The sequence below is a fragment of the Corythoichthys intestinalis genome, chromosome 18 (assembly GCF_030265065.1).
Source record: "Corythoichthys intestinalis isolate RoL2023-P3 chromosome 18, ASM3026506v1, whole genome shotgun sequence".
Lineage (NCBI taxonomy): Eukaryota > Metazoa > Chordata > Actinopteri > Syngnathiformes > Syngnathidae > Corythoichthys > Corythoichthys intestinalis.
Window position 1 is genome coordinate 30,071,326 of NC_080412.1, and position 23,142 is coordinate 30,094,467.

At 38.3% G+C, this 23,142-nt stretch overlaps 1 protein-coding gene across 1 annotated transcript; it reads left to right on the forward strand.

Moving 5' to 3' along the window:
* The first annotated feature begins 372 nt into the window (after positions 1-372).
* rars1 (arginyl-tRNA synthetase 1) lies at positions 373-22,907 on the forward strand. Its single transcript, XM_057820066.1, has 15 exons — positions 373-538; positions 4,610-4,747; positions 6,270-6,458; positions 7,911-8,019; positions 9,399-9,499; positions 9,583-9,704; positions 13,093-13,213; positions 13,285-13,414; positions 14,321-14,425; positions 15,635-15,813; positions 15,887-15,996; positions 19,477-19,582; positions 19,812-19,984; positions 20,047-20,294; positions 22,738-22,907. Exons 1-15 carry the CDS (start codon positions 491-493, stop codon positions 22,845-22,847), a joined length of 1,989 nt encoding a protein of 662 aa, XP_057676049.1. The 5' UTR covers positions 373-490; the 3' UTR covers positions 22,848-22,907.
* The last annotated feature ends 235 nt before the right edge of the window (positions 22,908-23,142 follow it).

Sequence of the window (23,142 nt, forward strand, 5' to 3'; positions counted from 1 at the left end):
AGGATGTAAATTAATTTATTACAATTATTGATAATTTTATCACATTTATTATTCTATTGAAGCTGTTTTATGCTAATGTATTTGTGCTCTATTTATGCCTGAGATTAAATGTATACCTTTATTTTGGAGTCAAATAATATAGAAAAATGATCTATGTGTATTTCATTACTTCAGTATTTATTGATATATTTTATGTTTTTACATAGCATAGCTGATTTGCTTAAAATCTAATTGAAAAGTTTTCAAGAGCGGCTCTGACGCAAAATGGCCGACAAGTGACGACACACGTCCCCGTTGACTCGCAGAGTGCATCATACTTCTACTTATTTAATATATCGTTGATTCCCTGCCCTTTCCCGGAAGTAAAGCGGAAAATGCTGTCATCTGCTTCCTTTTTTGCCGCTGTTGGGAGTTTGTTTCATCAGCCACGCGACTACACTCGTGGGTAACTTAATCGCAGAGTTTTTCGCCATAACTACGGTGCTTCGGAATGGACGGAGACCGCGTGACCGAGTACACGACGCGGCTGCAGAAGCAGGTGAGACCCGGCTGGCTACATTTATGCCCCCCATAGCCAAAGCAGCTCGGTTGACGCAGGTCTGACAGAAACCAGCATATTCTATCACGACTTAATTTTGCTATTGTATTATATGATGCACCTAATGGCGAATCTTTAAATATCGCTCTACAATGACAATAAAGGCTTTCTATTGTATTCTATTCCATGTTATTCTATTTGTTTGGCATACGAGTCAATTTTTATATATGCCGTTACCAAATTTTTTATATGCCGTTACATTCCTACTTATTTGTATCAATGCTTCATATTAAACGGTAGTACAATGGTACAGTTGCTTAAAGAAACACTAGGTAACTAGGTAAGTTTTGGTCGATTTTAGCGACGCATGTGGACAAAAGTGGTAGTGTTTTGCCTTAAGGATGAATGCGTTTCCCATAAGTTCCAGTGCACAGTGTCGTAAAATCATGTTTGCTTGGTTGGCTCCAGATAGATTGAACAACATTTCTGTTTCGAGCGGCTGTGTGAAGGATGAATAGTAATGAGGTTATGAATAGAGGTGGGAATTAAAGATGTCCGATCACGTCATTTTCAAAGTATCGGAATCGGCAAAAAAATATCGGACATGCCTTTTTTAATATATATATATATTTAATTAAATTGTTTTCTAATTGTATTTAACGTTACAGACAAAATGTCCTACACTCATCCACAGTCTTGAGTTTTGGCTTAAAGTAGGGCTGTCAAATTTATCGAGTCAATGGCGGTAATAACATTTAAATATTTAACGCAATTAACGCATGCGCTGCACTACCCACTCGCACATTGTCGCGTTCAATCTATAATAGCACCGTATTACGTACACATTGAGCTAAAAGGCAACGTAAAATGAGTAGAGAGAATTTTGGCAGCCTTTGAAGCCTTTTTTTAATTGGCTAAAGCCTTACAATCCCTCTCTCGACGATTTGAAATATCGTGGGAAGCAATGTGGGGAAGAAAGGTTGTAGTTGATCTTTTTCGTTACGCCCTATTTTATTCCACAATGCTGAGAAGATATATCAATTGGTACCATGACGCACAGTCATGGTTGCACTTCCCATCATGCATTTGGGCATGGCTACAGTATCGTTTACTGAAAGCTCATAAAAATCCACTAGATGGCAATATTTAGTCAAAATATACAAAGTCACATTTATCCTTTAAGAATTACAAGTCTTTCCATCCGTGGATCCCTCTCACAGAAAGAATGTTAATATTGTAAATGCCATCTTGAGGATTCATTGTCATAATGAACAAATACAGTACTTATGTACTGTATGTTGAATGTATATATTTGTCCGAGTTTTATTCATTTTTTTCTTAATGCATTGCCAAAATATATATGATTGGGAAAAATTAGCGGGAATGATTGGAATTGAATCGGGAGCAAAAAAAAAGCAATCGGATCGGGAAATATCGGGATCGGCAGATACAGTAAAACGATCGGTATTGGCTCGGGAGCAAAAAAACATGATCGGAACATCCCTAGTGGGAATCTTTGGACTCCTAAGGATTCGATTACAATTCGGAGGCTTCGATTCAATTATAAATCGATTATTGATATACCCCCCCTCGCATTTAATGTTTCGCACATTAGTTTAAAAATTGTTCAAAAATCCTCTCAGGCTAAACCAAACCAAACTACTATTTCGGTATCAAGTTAACAGTTAAAAACAGTAAATAAAATACTCAAGTCCCTATTCTGTATCAGCAGCTTTAAACTACATTCAATGAATGTAATGTTGTGAATCAACCGTTAAAGTTGTTAAAATTGCTCCCGTTATTCCTTAACTCATTCACTCCCAGCCATTTTCACTGGTGCAACCCCCTTCGCTCCCGGCCGTTTTACTGGATTTTGACTGATTTTGCAAGGCCCACAGAAAATTCTGTTCTATTGCTATATAAACATGGAACCACCAAAAGAAAGATTAAACTCCTTCAGCAGGAAAAAAAGTAAGTTCATATCTTTTTCCATTCTTTAGAACTCAGCATTAGAAAGTAGCTTAGTTTGAGCAATTTTCCAATTTCTCATGAAAAAACAGAGAAATTGAGCTTTTTGTGTAAGCATACATTTCAAACATAACTTTGACTTTAACAAAGCAATTTTTTGCTTTAGTTACATGCCAAACATCTGAATAATGTTTTCCTTTTACAAAATAACATGAACAACAAGACAAATAAAGCTTTTGATGGCAAAGTAACAATTTATTTACAAATAACTAACTGAGAGATGACGCTGTTGTGGCTGCGAGAGCCGAGTAAACTTTTCCCTCATCGCCGCCTGTCTCATAAAGACGGATTTTTTGAGTCTCTGCCGGGTCTGCTCGGCGAGCAGCACGGACTCAACGGCATCGTCCGCTGCATTGGTGGTCCCGGTCGTTCTGCTCGGTCGTCCAGCGCTTGGCATCCCGGGCGTCCTCTAGGTTGTTCTCCATTCGGTCGTCTTCCGCCAGCGCCCCGGCCGTGCGGCCCAGCCGTTTGTTGCTGTTGAATCTGGTTGCGGGTCTTACCAAATGCGCTACTGCCATCCAGTGGCCAGTTTTATTGCTTTAAAATGGATTTTCAGCTTTGTGCTTTGGAGCTAAATTGAATCAGAACCCAGAGATGTCTCTTGTAAAAAAAAAAAAACAACAAAAAAAACGTCAAAGACGTATAAATACGTCTTTGGGACACTGAAACAATTAAAAATAGAACGTATTTATACATTTTTGGGAGCAAATGAGTCAATTTCCCTTCTGTCTATTTTCGACGTGAAAGTTTTAAAACTGTTTCGTCATTTAAAGATCGATTCAAGTCAAGATTTTGCCGATTTAGGAGTACTTTAGATAAAAAGTTAATTAGGTTCGCTACAACAGAGCCTTCCAGTCAAGTCTACTGCTTTAAGATGGCAGCTGTTTACTAACGCCGGCAAGTCTGTCATTTCGCATCTAGTTCTCTACATGTTCTAATGCCGCAGCCGTCATCTGTCATCTCGCATCTAGTTCTACATATATGTGATATCTGCCGTAGCGTTACGTGGCCTTATGTTTGTAGCAACTAGCAACTCGGAGCTGTTTTAGGGGCTGTCTGCTGCAATGAGGTATTATTGTTTTCAACCCAAGGTATTATGATTTTTATCTAGCTGTATGAGTTGAACATGATAGTCACTCTCGGTCTGCTCCTCATTGCGTCCCGAAGACCGCGCTGACTGTGTTTTAATTCTGCTTTTCTTGGTATAATTCAATAATCGGAATTTGGATGTTTGTGAATCGTTCTCGAATCTTCCATGGCCGAATAACGAATAAGCTAAAAATGAGAAATTTCGCACGCCTCTAGTAGTGAATTTAGTTGTGGCTAGAAATTGCAAATGACGATGTTGAAAATAAGACGTTTGATTTTGTACGGAATTCCATAAAATCGTCTTTTTTTTGTCTCCTCAGACGAAACTGTCTCTTTTGTTGCTCTGCCATCTTTGCAGAACTCGCGTGAACGTGTTCGCATCGATTTCCGTCTTTATAATGGAAAGGAAAAGTGACGTATTCCGGAAAGCAGTCAGCACATTTGTAGTTCTTTTGTGTGGCCCTCCTCAAAGTTAATTAGTGTCGGTCAAAGCCCTACAGACCCCCTCAAGATATAAAAGAGGTGTCATTCAAGTTCTCAAACCAGTACTCCCAAGAGTGGCTCACCTTTACTTCTACAACCTTCCTTATCAATGAACTATCAAATTTAATCTAACAGCACCTGAGTCGGACTTTGTTGTAGGTTAGAAGTAGCACAATTTTGTTACCTTTGAGTTAAAAACGATACGACAAACTTTGTCTTTTGACTTACGAGTGTTACTGCTCCTACATATAAATGTTTTTTATCTTGGTCACCTCTGTACTATAGAATTCGCTTTGTTGCATGTAGAAAATTTGACTTTTGGTTTCATTCTGATACACATTGATCTTGATAAGTGTTCTTGACCTCAATAAAACTGATTAAATGTGATTATTGATCGGTAACCTCCTGTACACGGGTGAATTATATATGCTTACGATACGTTGATAATCTGATTGCAATGTTTTGTTTCAGGAATGCGAGATTCAGAATCTGTCCGCTGAGCTGGAAAGCCTGAAGAACTCTCAGAAGTCAAATCTGTCTTCTTGTCGTCTGGATGTGCTAAGAGAGGAAAACAGCAAACTGCAGTACCGCCTCAACATCCTCAAAAGGGTTAGGAGGAAAACGAGTCTTTTGGATATGAAAAGCTCAAAAGTTGTCACATTTTGTTTTTAAATGCATTTTCTATCAATCAATTGAAAGTGATGAAAGAACCATGATTTTATACATTCTACATTCTGTAATCTGTATTAATTGCCTCAATCAGTGTATTTAACATCTTAAAAAGTATATGTTGTATTAAGTAAAATTGCAATTGGTTTTATAATTCATTAATAGTTGATTGAAGTATGTAATAGTGCAACAGCTGTCGATTACTTTGGTAGTCGATTAATCGATGAAGCAGTTGGTTTGAATAATCGAGTCATCGGATAACAAAAATTAAGAATATAAAATACCTTAGCTGAGCCTTAAAAGGTATAAAAAATGATAAAGATCTAAGTACAACAATTTTTTTTTTTTTTTTTTAACAATGCTCTTAAAAAATTGTTCAAACACATATTCCCACAAAAAACGGCTAAATATATCTATAAATTACAAATGCATTACAAACCATTCGCTCAAACAAAAACTTAGCTTATGTTGGTCTTAACAGGGAGCAGCTGCATTCAGCCACGTGAAATGATTTGTCATATTCACTGTTGCCACTACAGGGCAGTGTATCCACCCAAATCAATAAAACTAAATGTAAGCACTTTCAAAACAAGCCATTACAATGGCACTTCGATTAAACGAATACTCGAAGCAGCAAAATTTAATTTGAATCTTTCATCTAATCGAATTACTCGAGTTAATTGATTAATCGTTGCAGCACTTGTTTGTAATTGCATATGCACTTTAACGTAGTTACTTGGCAGCAGCATGCCACAAGATAATTATTAATACCAACATGTTTCAAAATACATGCGAACAAATGAATTACCGGTAAATAAATGTAGTCCGCATAATATAACTATGAACCTCTGACAAGATAATAAAATGTAGCCATAAATACATTTATATTGAGTCATAGTTAAATACATTTAATTAATATTTAAGTAAAATAAGCATTAATTGAAATGGCTTCATTACATTTAATACACATTATAACTATATGTTGAAATTGTCCAGCTTCGTTTGACATTCACGTTAATGAGTAGGGGGATGACAATGTATTGAAAAGTTTATATATCGTGATACTTTGTAGCCCAAAAGGTTATCGATATGCTCCACCCAAGAATCGATATATCGTTTTAGGCGTTACTGTTTAGAAAAAAAAAGGAACCAAAAGGCATCTACCAAAATTTTCCATTAGAATAAGGTCTACATTAGCTCACTGGCTGCCATTGACGGCGCTAGACATCCCATTCATTTTGACTGGATTGGCCGTCTAGCGCCGTCAGTGACACTGAAGCCAGAGGATTCACACATTCGATAATTGGAGTCTTGCCATATCGTGAGATCATGAGCCTTTTACCGCGTATGGTATCGTGGGTTACCCAGAGGTTCCCACCCTTATTAGTGAAGCCATCAAAACGTGCATAAAAATAAATTAAAACTTGGCAATAAACGAGGCTGTCACTGCACATGTCTTCAGAGTTTGGAGGAGGAAGCCCCCCACTGCGGGACTGCCATGTTGAACATCAACCAGCGACTGCAGGACATTTTTTCCCTGGCGATCCGGGCTGCCTGCCCTGAGCTTGACAGTCCACCGCTCTCCGTTACACCCAACCAGCAGGCCAAGTTTGGAGACTACCAGTGCAACAGTGCCATGGCCATGGCACAGGTAGACAGACCTTTTCATTCACATTCAATATACAGTACTGTAATATTCAAACTATAAACCGCTACTTTTTTCCCGTCATTTTGTATCCTGCGTTTTATAATCCAGTGCGGCTTATTTGTTTATTTATTCGGGTTACTAGGCAGTGTTATCACAGATTACTTCAAAAAGTAATTACTGATAACTGACTAAGCCTGAAAAGTAATCTACTTTACTGATTACTTCATTATCAAAGTAACTAAGTTACTTTAAAAGTTTTTACCAATTTTCTTAATTTGCCGCCTCAACGTAAGAATGACAACAGAAAAATGTCATCGGATGTAATTGAATTTAAAGGGGAAGATTTGAATTTTTCACATAACGTTTAAGCTTCGATTTAGTGTAGGTTTAATGCCTGATACCCTCCAGAATGAATGAAAAATGCGCTCATTCATGGATGTACACAGATCGACATTCCCTCGCACATCTCAACACTCGCCTCAAATGTGCACCCGCCTTGACAAGACTTTCTCAGTCACACAACATTTAGCGCATGTGACTCGAGACCAAAACAGGAGGTAGGAAGTAGGTGTTACCATGGAAACACGCACCTGGAACTTTTCTAGCATTTTCTATCAGAAAATGCTCTTCGTACATGACTACAATTGTCTTCATTCTACATACGTTATGAGGCAATAATGAAATAGTAAAGCACAGACACTAAGGAAACTAAATTTAATCAGATTACTGGTTTAGAAAAATGAACGCCTTAGATTACTCGTTACTGAAAGAAAGTAATCAGATTACAGTAACACTGTTTCTAGGTAACTCTTTATTTGACAGTGGCATCATAAGACTGCCATAAGACCATTATAATTATGACATGACATTATCATGGGCATTAATGAATGCATATGACAGATGTCATTAAGTGTCTGGCAACATAATGTCCAGCTCTTATACATCCATTCAAAAGTGAGATAATTTGCCAGATGACACAAAACGACATCCGTCATCAGCATTCATTAGTGCTTATGGCAGTGTCATAACATGATAATGATGCTCTTATAACAGTCTTATGGCACCATGTTCTAATAAAGTGTTACAATAGTACCAAAAGTAGCAATTAATGAAACAATTGGAACAGTAACTGAAAAAATAATTAGCACAAAACTTGAATTTTTATTGTTATTTACATGCGTAGCGCTGCAATGCATGCTAGGAGGTTGACTGTCTCCCCAAAGGGAGCAGTGATGGCCAAATGAAGCGTCTTGAAGCAATGAAGTTTTGCAACCAATTGTTTCAAAGTTTTCTGGTGGCTCATTTGGTTTTATGCGTTTTCTTGTTAAATTTGGTGGGTGGTGGCTTTTAGTCAGGTGCGCCTGATAGTCCGAATATTACGGTACTAGTACTTACAATCGTTTTGGCAACCAGAAAGCAGCTTTAACTGTGGTCTCTCTTTCCATCCGTTGGCAGATGTTGAAAGCCAAAGGCATGAAAGTCAACCCTCGAGATATCGCAGAGAAGATTATGCAGAACATTCCAGGAAACGAACTCATCCAGAAGACTGAAATTGCAGGACCAGGTACGATAAACATCATATGCTGGACATATTCATTTTTTTCTTGGTCAGTTTTACAATTTTGAGAAAAGACGACAACTCAAGTGCCAGTCATTTTACAGGATTTTATCTTTAAAAGTAAGCAGAGTAATTTTTGTAATATTACATATTGTTTACCAAAACGGTTTTGTTTTTAAATTGCAATGTATGAGGCAGAAAATGACTATTCTAACATACTAGTATTTGACATCTTTAACATGCTATTAATCATTTAGAAATTAGGCCTACACAATATATCAATTGAACATAACCATCGCAATGTTCTCCAAGCTAAGCTAAGCAGTGCGACCAAACTGTTTTTCTAAGCCACCAGTGCAGCTGGCGTTTGGTACTTAACGTTAATGATGATTGACAGATTTGTAGCTTTGATCTGGCCAGAGAAACCTCTGTAGCTCTACAATCAAAGACACAAATTTGTTAATCATCGTTAAACTTGCCGCCCAGTCTGAAGTGTGATGGCTTTTTTGGCACCAAATTGTTGCTTTGCTGCCATCTACTGGATGTTTTGTCTAATTCAGACATGACCAAAGTCCGGCCCGGGGGCCATATGCGGCCCCTGGTCAAATTTCATCCGGCCCCCAGCCTCTGTCATAAAATCAATGTCTGGCATGCACAGACTTAATAAATTGGTCAGCAGTACTGCTACCATCATCTGAAGTAGCTTACACACTAAATGCTGCTCCTCATTTACCTACTAAAAGGCAGCAGCACTCTTGGCAACATTAGGCCATGTGACCCTTAACTCCCAATTTTCTAAAATGGTGACAACACAAAAAAGAAAGTTGACTGCAACGGCCGACGCTTCAGGGATAGGTGGAAATTGGACTATTTCTTCACTAAAATACGCAACAACTGTGTCTGCCTCATTTGCAAAGAGACAGTCGCTGTTTTTAAAGTTCAATGTGAGGTGATATTACCAAACAAGAGACGCTGACATGTACGACAAGATTACAGGGAAAGATACATAGCGAGAAATTAAAGCAACTTGAGGCTAATTTATTTTCACAGCAGCAGTATTTCGCGAGAACCCGAGAACCGAAAGAACGCCACAAAGGCTAGTGGCGAGATTGTTGATATTATTAATTAAAAAAAATAATAAAGCAAATGTGACACACAGAATGGCTTGCTAAAATGTGCTTAAATATATTGTTCTACATAAAGGACGTCAACCAAGGTCGGCCCCCCACATTTTTACCACACCAAATCTGGCCCCCTTTGCAAAAGGTTTGGATACCCCTGGTCTAATTCCATTAATGTACAATCTTGGAATTTACAGCAGAGCAGCCTTAGAAACTTCCAAATGATTTAAGCATCTTCAGTGATGCTAAGCTTGACCTGTCCAGGCTTCATCAACATCCACCTGAAGAGATCGTTTGTGTCCAAGCTGTTGAGCAACCTTCTGGTCAATGGTGTGCAACCGCCTCCGCTCGCTCAAAGGAAAAGGGTAACTCCACTCTTCCATGTCATCACCACTACTTCCAACATCTTGAACCTTCAAAACACCTTGTATGTGTGTGTGTCGTTCAGGTGGTGGTGGACTTTTCATCCCCCAACATTGCCAAGGAGATGCACGTAGGACACCTGCGCTCCACCATCATTGGGGAAAGCATGTGTCGACTCTTTGAGTTCCTGGGCTATGACGTGGTTAGGTAGGTGGAAAAGGAATCTTTGTTATTATATGTGAGCCGTTCTACCGAAAGCAGACTCGTTGAATGTTTGTTCGTTCATACATCTTCTTAAACGTTTATCTGCGCGGGTGCTGGAACCTATCCCAGCTAACAATGGGCAGGAGGCAGGGTACACCCTGAACTGGTTACAAGCCAGTCGGAGGGCACATAAAGACAAAAAACCATTCACACACACACACTGACATCTACTGACAATTTGGAGTGTTCAATTAGCCTAACATGTATGTTTTTGGGATGTGGGAGGAAAGTGAAGTTCCGGCAGAAAACCCATGCAGGCACGTGGAGAACATAACAAACACATGAGGATTGAACCAACAATCTCAGAACTGTGAGGCGGACGTTATACAGATTTAAAAAAAAAAATAAATTTTTATAATCTTCTTTTTATACTCGCGTATAGGTCGTACTGGCAGATAGGTCGCAACCCTGTGGTTGAAAAGTAGGTATTTTAGGTTGACCTTCATATAAGTCAAAGCACAGTACAGGAGATTTTTAGCCCAATATGACAAACAAATAAAACCTGAAACATTTTACGATTTTAAGACTATATTTTCAATACTGTAGTGTATTTTTATTTAGTAACAACTTACATACATAATACACAACTATAAGTACATAATGCCAATGTGGTACATATGATATACAATGGTACCTGTACATACAAAGTTTGTTCATTCCAGGATGTTGTTTGTAAATGGAAATGGTCATATGTCGAGCAGGATTTTCCCATAAGAATACAGTACATTATAATTCCATTAATTCGTTCCACAGCCTGAAAACTAGAGCTGGGAATCTTTGGGCACCTAACGATTTGATTACGATTACGATTCAGAGGCTCCGATTCGATTATAAAACGATTATTGATGCACCCCCCTCCTTTTTTTTATTTATTTATTTATTTATTTTTAATAAAATAAAGTTTTGTACATTAGTTCCAAAATTGTTCAAAAATACTCTCAGGCTAAACCAAACTACTATTTCAGTATCAAGTTAACATATAGCAGTAAACAAATATACAAAAATAACATTAAATTAAAAAACTCCAGTCCCCATTCTGTATCAGCAGCTTTAAACTACATTCAATTAATTTAATGTTGTGAATCAACCGTTAAAGTTGTTAAAATTGCTCCCGTTATTCCATAATTTCCCTTTTGTCTACTTTTGACATGTGAAAGTTTTAAAACTATTTTAAAGATAGATTCAAGTCAATTTTTTACCGATTTAGGAGTATTTTAGATAAAAAGTTAATTAGGTTTGCTTGGAAGGTTCGCTACAACAGCATTGCAGGGAAGTTTACTGCTTTAAGATGGCGGCCGTTTACTAACGCCCGCATCTAGCTTTTTGCAGATGTGCTGCTACCGCTACCGAGTCTATAATCCATCTAGTCCTATATAAATGATATCTACCGTAACATTATGTAGCTTAGCTGTACTTGTAGCAGCTTTTCGGCAGCAGTCAGGTATGTTGTTGTGTTTTTTTATCTCGTGGCATGAGTTGAGCTAGAGCCGTGAGTTGAGCGTTGGCATTACCCGAGGGGCCGGTTAATGAGAAGCATAATGTTTAGCTACTCCCGCTCCGTTCCGTCCCGAAGTCCGCGCGGCACGCTGAGTGTGTTGTACTTTCGCTTTACTTGGCATATTTCAATAATCGGAATTTGGATGTTTGTGAATCGTTCTCGAATCTTCCACGGCCGAATCGCGAATAATCTAAGAATCGGAAATTTTGCACACCTCTACTGAAAACCTACACTAAATCCTTAATAAATGCTGCTGGTACTATTGCAAATACCAGTTACACAGCGCAAAACGAATAATTTATGAATAAAAATCGGAATAATAATAATACCTGTAATAATGTAAAGATTTGGGTTCTAATGTGGCGGATGTGTTTTGCGTGGCTGACTTGACCGAGTGAGAGAGGACTTTTTACCTTCACTTTGTTCAGTTGCGGCGTGCAGTAGGCGTGTTGTGTTGCACAAGTTCTGAAATAAATGATTAAAAACCTGACGACCCAATGCGATGTTACCACAATAATAATTGTCACCTTAACTTATAAAGACTGGCGAACAGAGGAGAACCGTCGAGATCGTAGACGTTCTACGGCAGTATTGTCAAGGCAGTTCATAGACGCGCGCACCACCCTCATCCATCTTCATTTCAATGGTAAACCTCACCTTTTCCCTTTTTTAACCACCTGCACTAACATTCTTGGAACCCATAGTAATTTCTCTCGCAAGAAAATCCACTGTGCGTCCGTCTTGGGAGAAAACAAAGAAACTGCGGCGCTGTCATAAATCGTTGTATTTCAAGCAGAAACAAATGGCGAGTCAAATTTTATGTCGGCTGTCGAAAAGATTGTGTGTTGAAGCGATTGTATGTCGGGGTACCACTGTATTCAGTTTTTAGTTTTTGTTTCTTTAACTGTCTTATCTCTTCCCCATCATCATGGGTATTCTACCTTTGGTAAAATTCTGAAAGGAGCAGAGGTTTTTTTGCGCTATCCTAGAGTACCCTCTTGAGTTCGCTAGGCGGCATTGTTGTAAAAGCCAAGCTGGCTGCATGACGTACACATTTGGAGAGACGGCTAGAACCAAAAGTGGTATTTGCCATGTGGCAAAAATTTTTTGGCATGTGGCTTTTTTTTTGTCATGTGGCAATTTTTTTTTTGTCATGTGGCATTTTTTTTGCCGTGTGGCAACTTTTTTTTGCAATGTGGCATTTTTTTTCCATGTGGCAATTTTTTCTTTTTTTTTTTGCCGTGTAGCATTTTGCAAAATTTTTTTCCATGTGGCAATTTTTTTTTCCATGTGGCAAATTTTTTCTTGCCATGTGGCCAATTTTTTTTTGCCATTTGGCATTTTTTTGCCATGTGGCAAAAACCACTTCTGGTTTTCGACCCTGCCGGCACATTTGCTGGTCTTTATTCCTACCCTGGGCTAAGTTTTGTTCATAAATACTGTTTATCCAGCACACAGTGCATATATTTGTTGTTTTACGAGATTTTGTATTTTTTATATTAGACATTTGTAGATTATTTTGAGCATCGCTTCTCTGTATGCAGCCCTTGCTAAGTTGTTTGCTTTTCAGTTTTACGAAGGTCTAAGTTGGGAATTGGTCAGAGCGAGGACAGCATGTTTGGCGTATAGGTCACACCTGCATTTTTGGCGAACATTTTAGTATAAAAAATTGTAACCTATACACGGTAATTTCAGAGTAAACTCAACCAACGAACTTTTACTTTAAGGTTTGTAGTTGAACATAGTTTTTGAGCATGCAGTCAATGACAAAATACGCGGCATTGCTTGGCATATGCAGTATTGGCACATTCTTGATGATTGGTTTCTGCCAAGGTTGAACCACGTCGGTGACTGGGGCACGCAATTTGGCATGCTCATCGCGCACCTTCAGGATAAATTCCCAAACTACCTGACTGTGTCGCCCCCCATCGGAGACTTGCAGGCCTTCTACAAGGTCCGTCTTCAAATTTTAATAGCCATAAACCGATGCTCGACGAGTTTCGATTAATCGTTTGTCTCCTCCAGGAGTCCAAGAAGCGTTTTGATGAAGATGAAGACTTCAAGAAGCGAGCGTATCAGTGTGTGGTTCGACTGCAGAGTAAAGAACCGGACTTCATCAAAGCCTGGACGCTCATCTGTGACGTTTCCAGGAGAGGTGAAGCTTGTGTTCTTTTTACCATCATGGGAAGGACAGAAGATTACATCACTTACAAATTTGTTCCTTGGACGAGCCTGAAAAAAAAAAAAAATTGAACAATATTTGCCGAAAGGAAAAGGAGAAGATATGGAATATTTTATACAACAATAAAAGCTTTCTGTACAAGGTTAGCGTTAATTTAAAAAAAAAAAAAAAAACTAAAATTCTTAAATCACTGTTTCCCACTACTGACGTTTCTGTAGAAATTACATTGCTTTGCACCTGTTAAATCACAAATTGGTGGTAGAAAGGAATAAAACTTTAATTATGTGCAAGGGAGCTAGTTTCAAAATTAGAAGGAAAAAAAAAATTTTTTTTTAAAGAGTCTTTTTTTTTTTTTTTTTTTTTTAAGATAATTAAATACAGCCAGAGATAATTAAAAATGAAATTAACTAAACCTGAACTGAACTTCAAGTCAAAATTTATATCATTAAATGTTAAAATGAAAAGAAATTAAAGATGAAATAAATCATTAAAGATTCAAATAAAAAAAATAAAGAAATGTGTGGTATGAATGTAGAAAAACATTTAAATACAAAATAGAAATATAATACATTACCGGTAATAAAAACAGTCTTGAAGTAATAATTGTCACATTTATGTATTTAATTATGCATTAAGTTTGGCAAAAAAAGTTGTGTAAAATTGAGGGCAAAACTGTGCGCTAATGGTTAAGTCGCCTACCTCCGAGTTGAAGAGGTTCAGGGTTTGAATCCTTTGTTACTGATGTGGGTTGTATATGAAATTGTCCATGCAAGTAGGTGGCTTTATGCCTGTAAATGGTTGCTTGTCTATACAATATGTCATGAAATTGGATGGCAACCAGTCCAGGGTGTACCTAACTAACATTGTTGTGCTTTTCAGAGTTCCAGAAAGTTTATGACTGCCTGGATGTGAAGATAATCGAGCGGGGGGAGTCCTTCTACCAGGACTTGATGATGGATGTAGTAAAGGAGTTTGAGGAGAAAGGTGAGAACAACCCATTCCCAAATTACAAATAATTGGTTGGAATTTTCCCAATATTTCCAACCCCTGCAATCAAATGTTTTCAGATTGCAGTTTCTAGGCGGAAGAGTAAAACCCATCAAAAGATTTATTGTCTAATAAAACATCAACATAAAAACCTGATCTCAACCAGAGAAATTGATGTTAGTTGGGTATTGAGCGATAGAAAATTGTCCAACGTCAGTTAGAAAATACAGACTTTTTGTATTTTTGTTATTTTTTATATAAATTGTATTGAGTTGTAATATTTGCAGTAGTGTGAGATGGCCACTAGGGAGCAATGTTGCCTCGTTCTTTCCTACTCAACTTTTCCCAACGTCTCCACGTCCACAGTGGTACCTCTACATATGAAGTTAATTCGTTCCAGGACCTTGTTTGTAAGTCGAAATGTATGTCGAGCAGGATTTTCCCATAAGAATACATTATAATTCGTTTAATTCGATCCACAGCCCAAACACCTACACCAAATCCTTCATAAATACTGCAGTTCCAACTATAAATAGCAATTACACATAACAAAACAAATAAATTATAAATACAAATAGAAATTACAAAATGATAATAATAATGCTTTTGCCAGCTGCTCGTGAACGTATCGTGTGACTGACGACAGAGAGACCGGTGTAGTAGAGTTTTTACTTTTCATGTTCTGTTGTTGTTGGCATCGGCGACGGCGGACAGCAGCCCTGTGTGTTGCACAAGTTCTGAAATAAATGATTAAAAACCTGACAAAGCTGATGACTTCCTTGTCGATTTTACAATAATAATAATAATTATTATCAGAGTCGTCCACCAGGCTCCAGATTCTTAGATATATTTCGGCTGGATTGTCGAGCCAGTTGACCCACGCGCACACCACGCTCATATTTTTCTATCATTTCCATCTTAATTTCAATGGTAAGCGTCACCTTTTTCACCACCTGCACTAATCTTCTTGGGACCCATGTTGATGTCTCTCACAGGAAAATCCGCCGTGCATCCGTCTTGCGGGAAATCAGTGAAATTGCGACGGTCTTAAATCGTCGTATTTTGAGCGTGTTGTCCTACATCGAGACAAATATTGAGTCGGATTTTACATCAGGTGTCGAAAGGATCGTATGTCGATGTGATTGTATTTCGAGGTACTACTGTATTTCCATCATACATGTCTCTCCTTTTCTTTCCTCTCACTAGGCCTGACAGAGATGGACGAGGGCCGCAAGATCGTTTTCGCCCCCGGACAGTCCATTCCGCTGACCATCGTCAAATCTGACGGTGGCTACACATACGACACTTCTGATCTGGCTGCACTACGCCAGCGCCTTTTTGACGAGAAAGCTGACATCATCATCTACGTGGTGGACAGTGGGCAGGTGAGTCAATAGTAGTGTGGTAAATCTCAAGTGAACAAAAATATGAATGTGTTTGTCTGTTATTTAATCTCAGGGTACCCACTTTCAAGTAGTGTTCGCAGCCGCAAGGATGATTGGATGGTATGACCCCCAAGTGACCAGGGTGGAGCACGCTGGATTTGGGGTGGTGCTAGGTGAAGACAAGTAAGCGCAAACGCCGTTATAGTGCATTTAAAAGTTTGTTTCCAGCATGATGTCAACTACGGGTGTGACAATACAGGTTGGAATGAACCCTTTAAGTACCCCTAGATACCCTGTAAATCTCAAAATAAGTATCCAAAAGCAATGATTATACGTCATTGTATTTGGACAGTTTTGATAGTAAATTATGCGGATCGACTACATGTTCCTTGCTAAAATAAAATTTGAATATAATTTCCACAGTCGTAGACAAAAGATGAACTACAGAAATAAGACAATACAGTGATACCTCAGCTCACGAACGCTTAAGCTCACGAACTTTTCGCCTCAAGAACATTAAATTCGCGAGCAGATAGTCTCTGCTGACAAACTAGTTTTCGGCGGATGAACCAAACCACGCGGTCGAACAGCGCCACGAGAAGCTGACGCACGCTTGCGGCGTCCCAGTTCGTCCCCTCCCTTTCGTTGAGTGCGGACGTGGTTTGTGTTTGATAGACATTTTGGACCATATTGAGTGTACTTTTGCTATTATGGGACCGAAAAAGACCCCACCACAGGCTAGTGTTAAGCCTAAGAAGACATTAAAGAAAATAAGGTATATTTTTGTGTAGTTTTAAGGCTTATTTAGTAGAAAATTATGTTTTATGGGGACCTGGGAACGGATTATTCTCATTTTAATGGTTTCTTATGGAAAATAAATGTTCGGAAGACGAACTTTTCGCCTTACACACACTTTCTGGGAACCAATTATGTTCGTGAGCTGAGGTATCACTGTATTTAGTTTCGTCCTTTATTTAAAAAATAAACAAACAAGAAAAATACAGATGAGCTGTCCCGAGCCGAGGGCGTAGTCTCACTCTCCCTGCCGCTCCCTGCTCTTTGTTCGTCAGGCGGTGCACTGGAGTTGCTTATTAAAGTTAACGATGATTGACAGATGTTTAATGTTTGATCTTGCCTCAGATGCTTGCCTGAAGCTTCAAAGCGCTGCATGCGTCAATCATCGTTGAGCTTGTGAAATAGTTGCTGTGGCAACTCATTGTGTGGAAGTGAGCAGCTTGAGCGGATTTGAGTGGACTCACTCAGTGAAGCATTTAATAAAGACAAGCATTTTTATACTTGTTTAAAAATAATTCTTTTGTTGCCAGGGGTTTAGATATTAATGGCCATATTTTGAGTTATTTTGAGGGGAGAATAAATTAACTCTATTATATAAGATGCACACAGACTACTTTTCATTGTGTCAAAGTGTCATTTTGTCAGTGTTGTCCCATGAAAAGATATACTTAAATATCTGCAGAAATGCGAGGGGTGTACTCACTTTTGTGATACACTGTATATATATTAGAGTTGTCAAAATTATCGCGTTAACGTGCGGTAATTAATTTTTTTAATTAATCACGTTAAAATATTTGACGCAATTAATGCACATATCCCGCTCAGAAAGCATTCTGCCTTTTGGTAAGTTTTACAGCAAGGCTTTTTTGTGCTGTCCAACAGCGAACTCTTGTGGTCGCTTTGCGACATGGTTTATTGTTTTCTTGCCAGTTCATTATGGCTGCACGACGTCTCGGGCTGATAATGTTGTGCTTATATGATCCTTGGACAAGATTTGTCCGTAAGTATGGTTGTTGTAAAGAATGTACATATTATGTTAGTAAGCGAAATGTTATATTTTTTGTATGAGACGCTTTTTGTTTATGTTTAGTGAACCTGTATAGCGTGCTAAGCTAACGTTGTTGCTAATGCAATGCTTGTGTACTTTTTGTAGTTTTACGATGGTCTAAAGAGGACAATGGTTTGAGGCCATTTTATTAATAAATCAGATGAAAAAGGAAGAAGTCTAGTTATTAAGGCGTCGTTCACTAGCTGTCTAGCTTTGGAAAAAGTAGACGCTTTGGAGTGAGGACAGCATAGACAGATTTAAATGACAGTAGAGTGAAATGCCCACTACAGTCTTTATGTACCGTATGTTGAATGTATATATCCATCTTGTGTCTTATCTTTCCATTCCAACAATTTATTTTACAGAATATATATATAATTTACAGAAAAATATGGCATATTTTATAGATGGTTTGAATTGCGATTAATTGAGATTAATTACGATTAATTAATTTTTAAGCTGTAATTAACTCAATTAAAAATTTTAATCGTTTGACAGCCCTAATATATATATATATACATATTTTTTGAAAAATATATACTTTGGGGGAAAAAAAGACATGTCTTATATGCATGTCTTTCCAATGTTAAATCTGAATAAATACATTGAACACACACAAACAAAGTTTGGTTTTATTGGGGGGGGACTCTATCTCGCATTTTTTGTTTTTTTTTAACTTATCGCTGCTGGTTCTAGTCCTCATTACTGGGAAAAACAAGGGATCACTGTATAATAGACACTTCTTTAAAAAATAAAATAGAATATTTAATGCTCTTACCCTTTATTACAAAAATGTAAATGCATTTAAGATAAAGATAGAAAAAAATAGTGCTTGTTCTTTTTTCTAATTGAAAACCCAAAATAAAAAACATAAAATACCCCTCTTTTTTTTTTTTGGTCTGTTATGTCACTAACTCCATATATGTACATTTTGGATCTTTTACATCTATTCAAAAGCGAGATAATTTGCCGGATAACACTAAAAGACATCTGTCATAAGCATTCATTAATGCTCAATTACAGTGTCATGTCATAATTATGAATGTCTAATGACAGTTTTATGGCGCCACTGTCAAATAAAGTTTTGCCAAATACCATAACTAGCAATTAATGAAACAACTGGAAGAGTACCTGAAGAAATAATTAGCACAGAACATGAATTTTGATTGTTATTTACATCTGTAGCGCTGCAGTGCATGCTAGGAGGTATGTTGGACAACAACAGTGTTGACAGCAGGTGGCAGCAGAGGTTGTCTGTCTCCCCCAAGGAGCAGTGATTGCCAAATGAAGTTTCTTCAAGTAATGAAGCTTTGCAGCTAAATGGTTCATGGTGGTTCATTTAGTCTTATGACAGAAACTTATAATACAGTGAGGACAGCTGGGGCTTATAGTCCAGTGCGGCTTGTCTATGAACAAAATCAGTTTTCGTGTCAAATTTGGTGGGTGGCGGCTTATAGTCAGGTGTGCCTTACTGTATATTGCGAAAATTACTGTATGTGCATATTTGACAGAGAGGCTCAAAAAAGAGGATATGATTTTTTTTTCCCGAATTGTCTCTAAACTGTTCATTGACTATCAAAATAGTTTATTCATTTGATAATCAATTTGTTGTCGATTACTCAATTCATTGTGGAAGCCCTTTCTGGCAGAATACTATAATTGCCCTCGGAGGAAACTGCTCATTCTATCATTTTCTGTCAGTCCTGCTGCTACTGTGCTCCCATCAAGCATCAAGAAAGGACAGTTTTGCTTTGGTTGAGCGCAGCGGGTTGTTTTGCTGGCTAACTTGGAAAAACAAACCTGTATTTTTATCCCCTCAGGAAGAAGTTTAAGACTCGCTCTGGCGACACAGTGAGGCTGATGGACCTGCTGGAGGAGGGACTGAAGAGGTCCATGGACAAACTCAAGGAGAAAGAGCGAGACAAGGTGACAAAGGTTCCTTCCGTGTCCCAGAAAGAAATTACTACATTGTGGAAATTGCACGAGTGGAGTCAAGTTCCCGAGGCAGGCAAAGTTAGCTAATTGATTTGTGTGCTCCCTGCCAACTTGCGAGTGTTCAGAAGATGGATCACGAGCACAAATCAGATAATGTGATTGCAAAAAGTATTAGTTTCCACATTTCGCAGCATGTTGTTTACCCATTTTTATCTTCCAGGTTCTGACGCCGGAGGAGCTGACAAAGGCCCAACGCTCAGTGGCGTTCGGCTGCATCAAGTACGCCGACCTGTCGCATAACCGCATCAACGACTACGTCTTTTCCTTCGACAAGATGCTGGACGACCGCGGCAACACGGCGGCGTACCTCCTCTATGCCCTCACCCGAATCCGGTGAGAACCCCGTTCACGTACGCCCCGCTGGTCGTACCATCAACTTACCCTCTCGGCCATAGGTCAATCGCTCGATTGGCTAACCTAGATGAGGCATCCCTGAAGAAGGCGGCCGAGACGACCGAGGTGCTTCTGGATCACGAAAAGGAGTGGAAGTTGGGCAAGTGCATCCTACGCTTCCCTGAGATCCTGCAGAAGATTTTGGATGACTTGCTGCTGCACACGCTGTGCGATTACCTCTACGAGCTGGCCACCACCTTCACAGAGTTCTACGACAGCTGCTATTGCGTGGAGAAGGACCGACAAACAGGTAATGGACGACGAGTAGAGGTTGACCGATAGGGGATTTTCAAATGCCCAAAAAATTTCAGCCGATTGCCAATATCCTAAGCTGATATCTTTTTTTAAAGCACGTAGATTATGAAAGGCAATTTAAAAAAAAAAAATGCTACGAAAGCTTCAAATTTACAATGATGACCTAAGACTCAAACGATTAGTTCGGTCTAATCTTTTTATGATTATACACACAACAAGAATAGTACATTATTTTCAAATAATTAAACCCATTTTTTTTTAAACCGCATTTTTTTCCCCACTCGACGATCCGGGCATCGAAACATGGAATCGAAATTTTAAAAATTCGAACGGTTCCGTCCCATCAATGCTCAATGGTTGATGCTTTTTTTGCATTGAAATAAGACTGAAAAAGTGGGGGCCGTCTTATATTCGCGCTCTAGACGTTATACCCATTCACGCCACTAGAGGGCGCCAGATATCATTGAAGCGATGTTCTGTCATGACAGATCTCAGCTACTCTCAGGTTTAACCAGTTTGCATTATTGTATTACAATGTTTTTTCTTATTCAGATTTGTTTCAAGACTGCAGTTACAGTTAGACTTCACTTTGATGGTTAATGCAGTTATTGCAATTTTTTGTTTTATCTAGGGCTGTCAAACGATTAAAATTTTTAATCGAGTTAATTACAGCTTAAAAATTAATTAATCGTAATTAATCGCAATTAATCGCAATTCAAACCATTTATAAAATATGCCATATTTTTCTGTAAATTATATATATATTCTGTAAAATAAATTGTTGGAATGGAAAGATAAGACACAAGATGGATATATACATTCAACATACGGTACATAAGGACTGTAGTGGGCATTTCACTCTACTGTCATTTAAATCTGTCTATGCTGTCCTCACTCCGAAGCATCTACTTTTTCCAAAGCTAGACAGCTAGTGAACGCGCCATAATAATCAGACTTCTTTCTTTTTCATCTGATTTATTAATAAAATGGCCTCAAACCATTGTCCTCTTTAGACCGTCGTAAAACTACAAAAAAAAAAGTACACAAGCATTGCATTAGCAACAACGTTAGCTTAGCACGCTATACAGGTTCATTAAACATAAACAAAAAGCGTCTCATACAAAAAATATAACATTTCGCTTACTAACATAATATGTACATTATTTACAACAACCATACTTGCGGACAAATCTTGTCCAAGGATCATATAAGCACAACATTACAACGTAGGCGTCAGCCCGAGACGTCCTGCAGCCATATTGAACTGGCAAGACAACAATAAACCATGTCGCAAAGCGACCACAAGAGTTCGCTGTTAGACAGCACAAAAAGCCTTGCTGTAAAACTTACCAAAAGGCAGAATACTGTCTGAGCGGGACATGTGCGTTAATTGCGTCAAATATTTTAACGTGATTAATTTAAAAAATTAATTACCGCGCGTTAACGCGGTAATTTTGACAGCCCTAGTTTTATCACAATAGATTGGTTTATTTACATTACAAAAAACAAGCCATTCATTTACAAATGTGATTGCACTTTAGTTTACATATTTAAATGTTCAGATATTAAGATTTGAATGAGGCAAAATAACACTCAAATATATTGTTATAATCATGTTTCAGCTGTACTGTAATTATTTTCTGTATAAAAATTTGGTGTTCAAAAAGTTTTTTCAAACTTGAGTCTTGAAAAAGAGGGGGCCGTCTTATAATCAGGGCCGTCTTACATTCAGGCCAATACGGTAAATATATATTTAACTAAAAAAAAGTAGGGTTTTATTTATTTGTTTTTTTTCTTTTTTGAGGCACAACGCCTTTCAAAAGGCTTATTGGTGATATTTCCATGCTTATTGAAGAATTTAGGAGGAAGATGAAAATAAAAATCCTTCAAACGGATGTCAATTAAAATCAGATTTCACTAGCTAGGACGACTTGATACTATCAAGCGGAGGCAAAAGTGTGCAGTAGTTGAGATTTTTGTGCTACAACTACTAATGGAAGCCATACTAGTATCATGAAGTTGCCCTACTGGCAAGGACAGTGTGTACTAGGACGTGTACTTGAAACTGGAGATGAAGGATGTGAAATGCTGTATATGTTCAAAGGCTTTCAATAGGAAGCGGCACTGAATGACGAGTGTGTTGAGTTAAAACGCTTGAAGTAAATTAAAGCCTTAAGTCCAAGTACCAGTGTAATGATCTGGTATCCAAGGAAATTTGGCAGTTAATGTTGTTTCATCCTTGCTGGGTTGTTTGCGCTTAAGGCTTTGAGCTGTTTCAGTATGTTAATTCCTGTTAAGCACCGCAGGGCTAATATACATGGAATCCACCTCCAAGGGACTGTTTTCCCGTGGCCTCATAGGAAGACTTGTCTTTATTCTTTTGGCAAATGTGTTTTTTTGTTTATTTTTCAAACATGTGCAAAAATGTTCCGCTGCAGGTGAGGTGGTGAAGGTGAACATGTGGCGCATGCTGCTTTGCGAAGCCACGGCGACCGTCATGGCCAAAGGCTTCGACATCCTGGGTATCAATCCGGTCCACAGGATGTGATGATGTCATCGTCTCCATATTATTTTTTATGATTAAACAGCTAATATGGAATAATCTGCTTGCCGTCAGTCTTTTTGTTTGTTAATTTTGTTATTTGCAACAATAGCTTTTGTTCAGAGCACGTGCTGCCCATATTGATGTGAAATTTCAGATGTGCCATTGCACATGAATTATACACTGAAGCATAACTAGCACTAGTGCAGGGGTGTCCAAACTATGGCCTATGTACCAGTTTTTGTTTGCCCGCAGCAATTAATTTAAAATATCACGGCCTGCACAAGAAGTTTGAATTAAG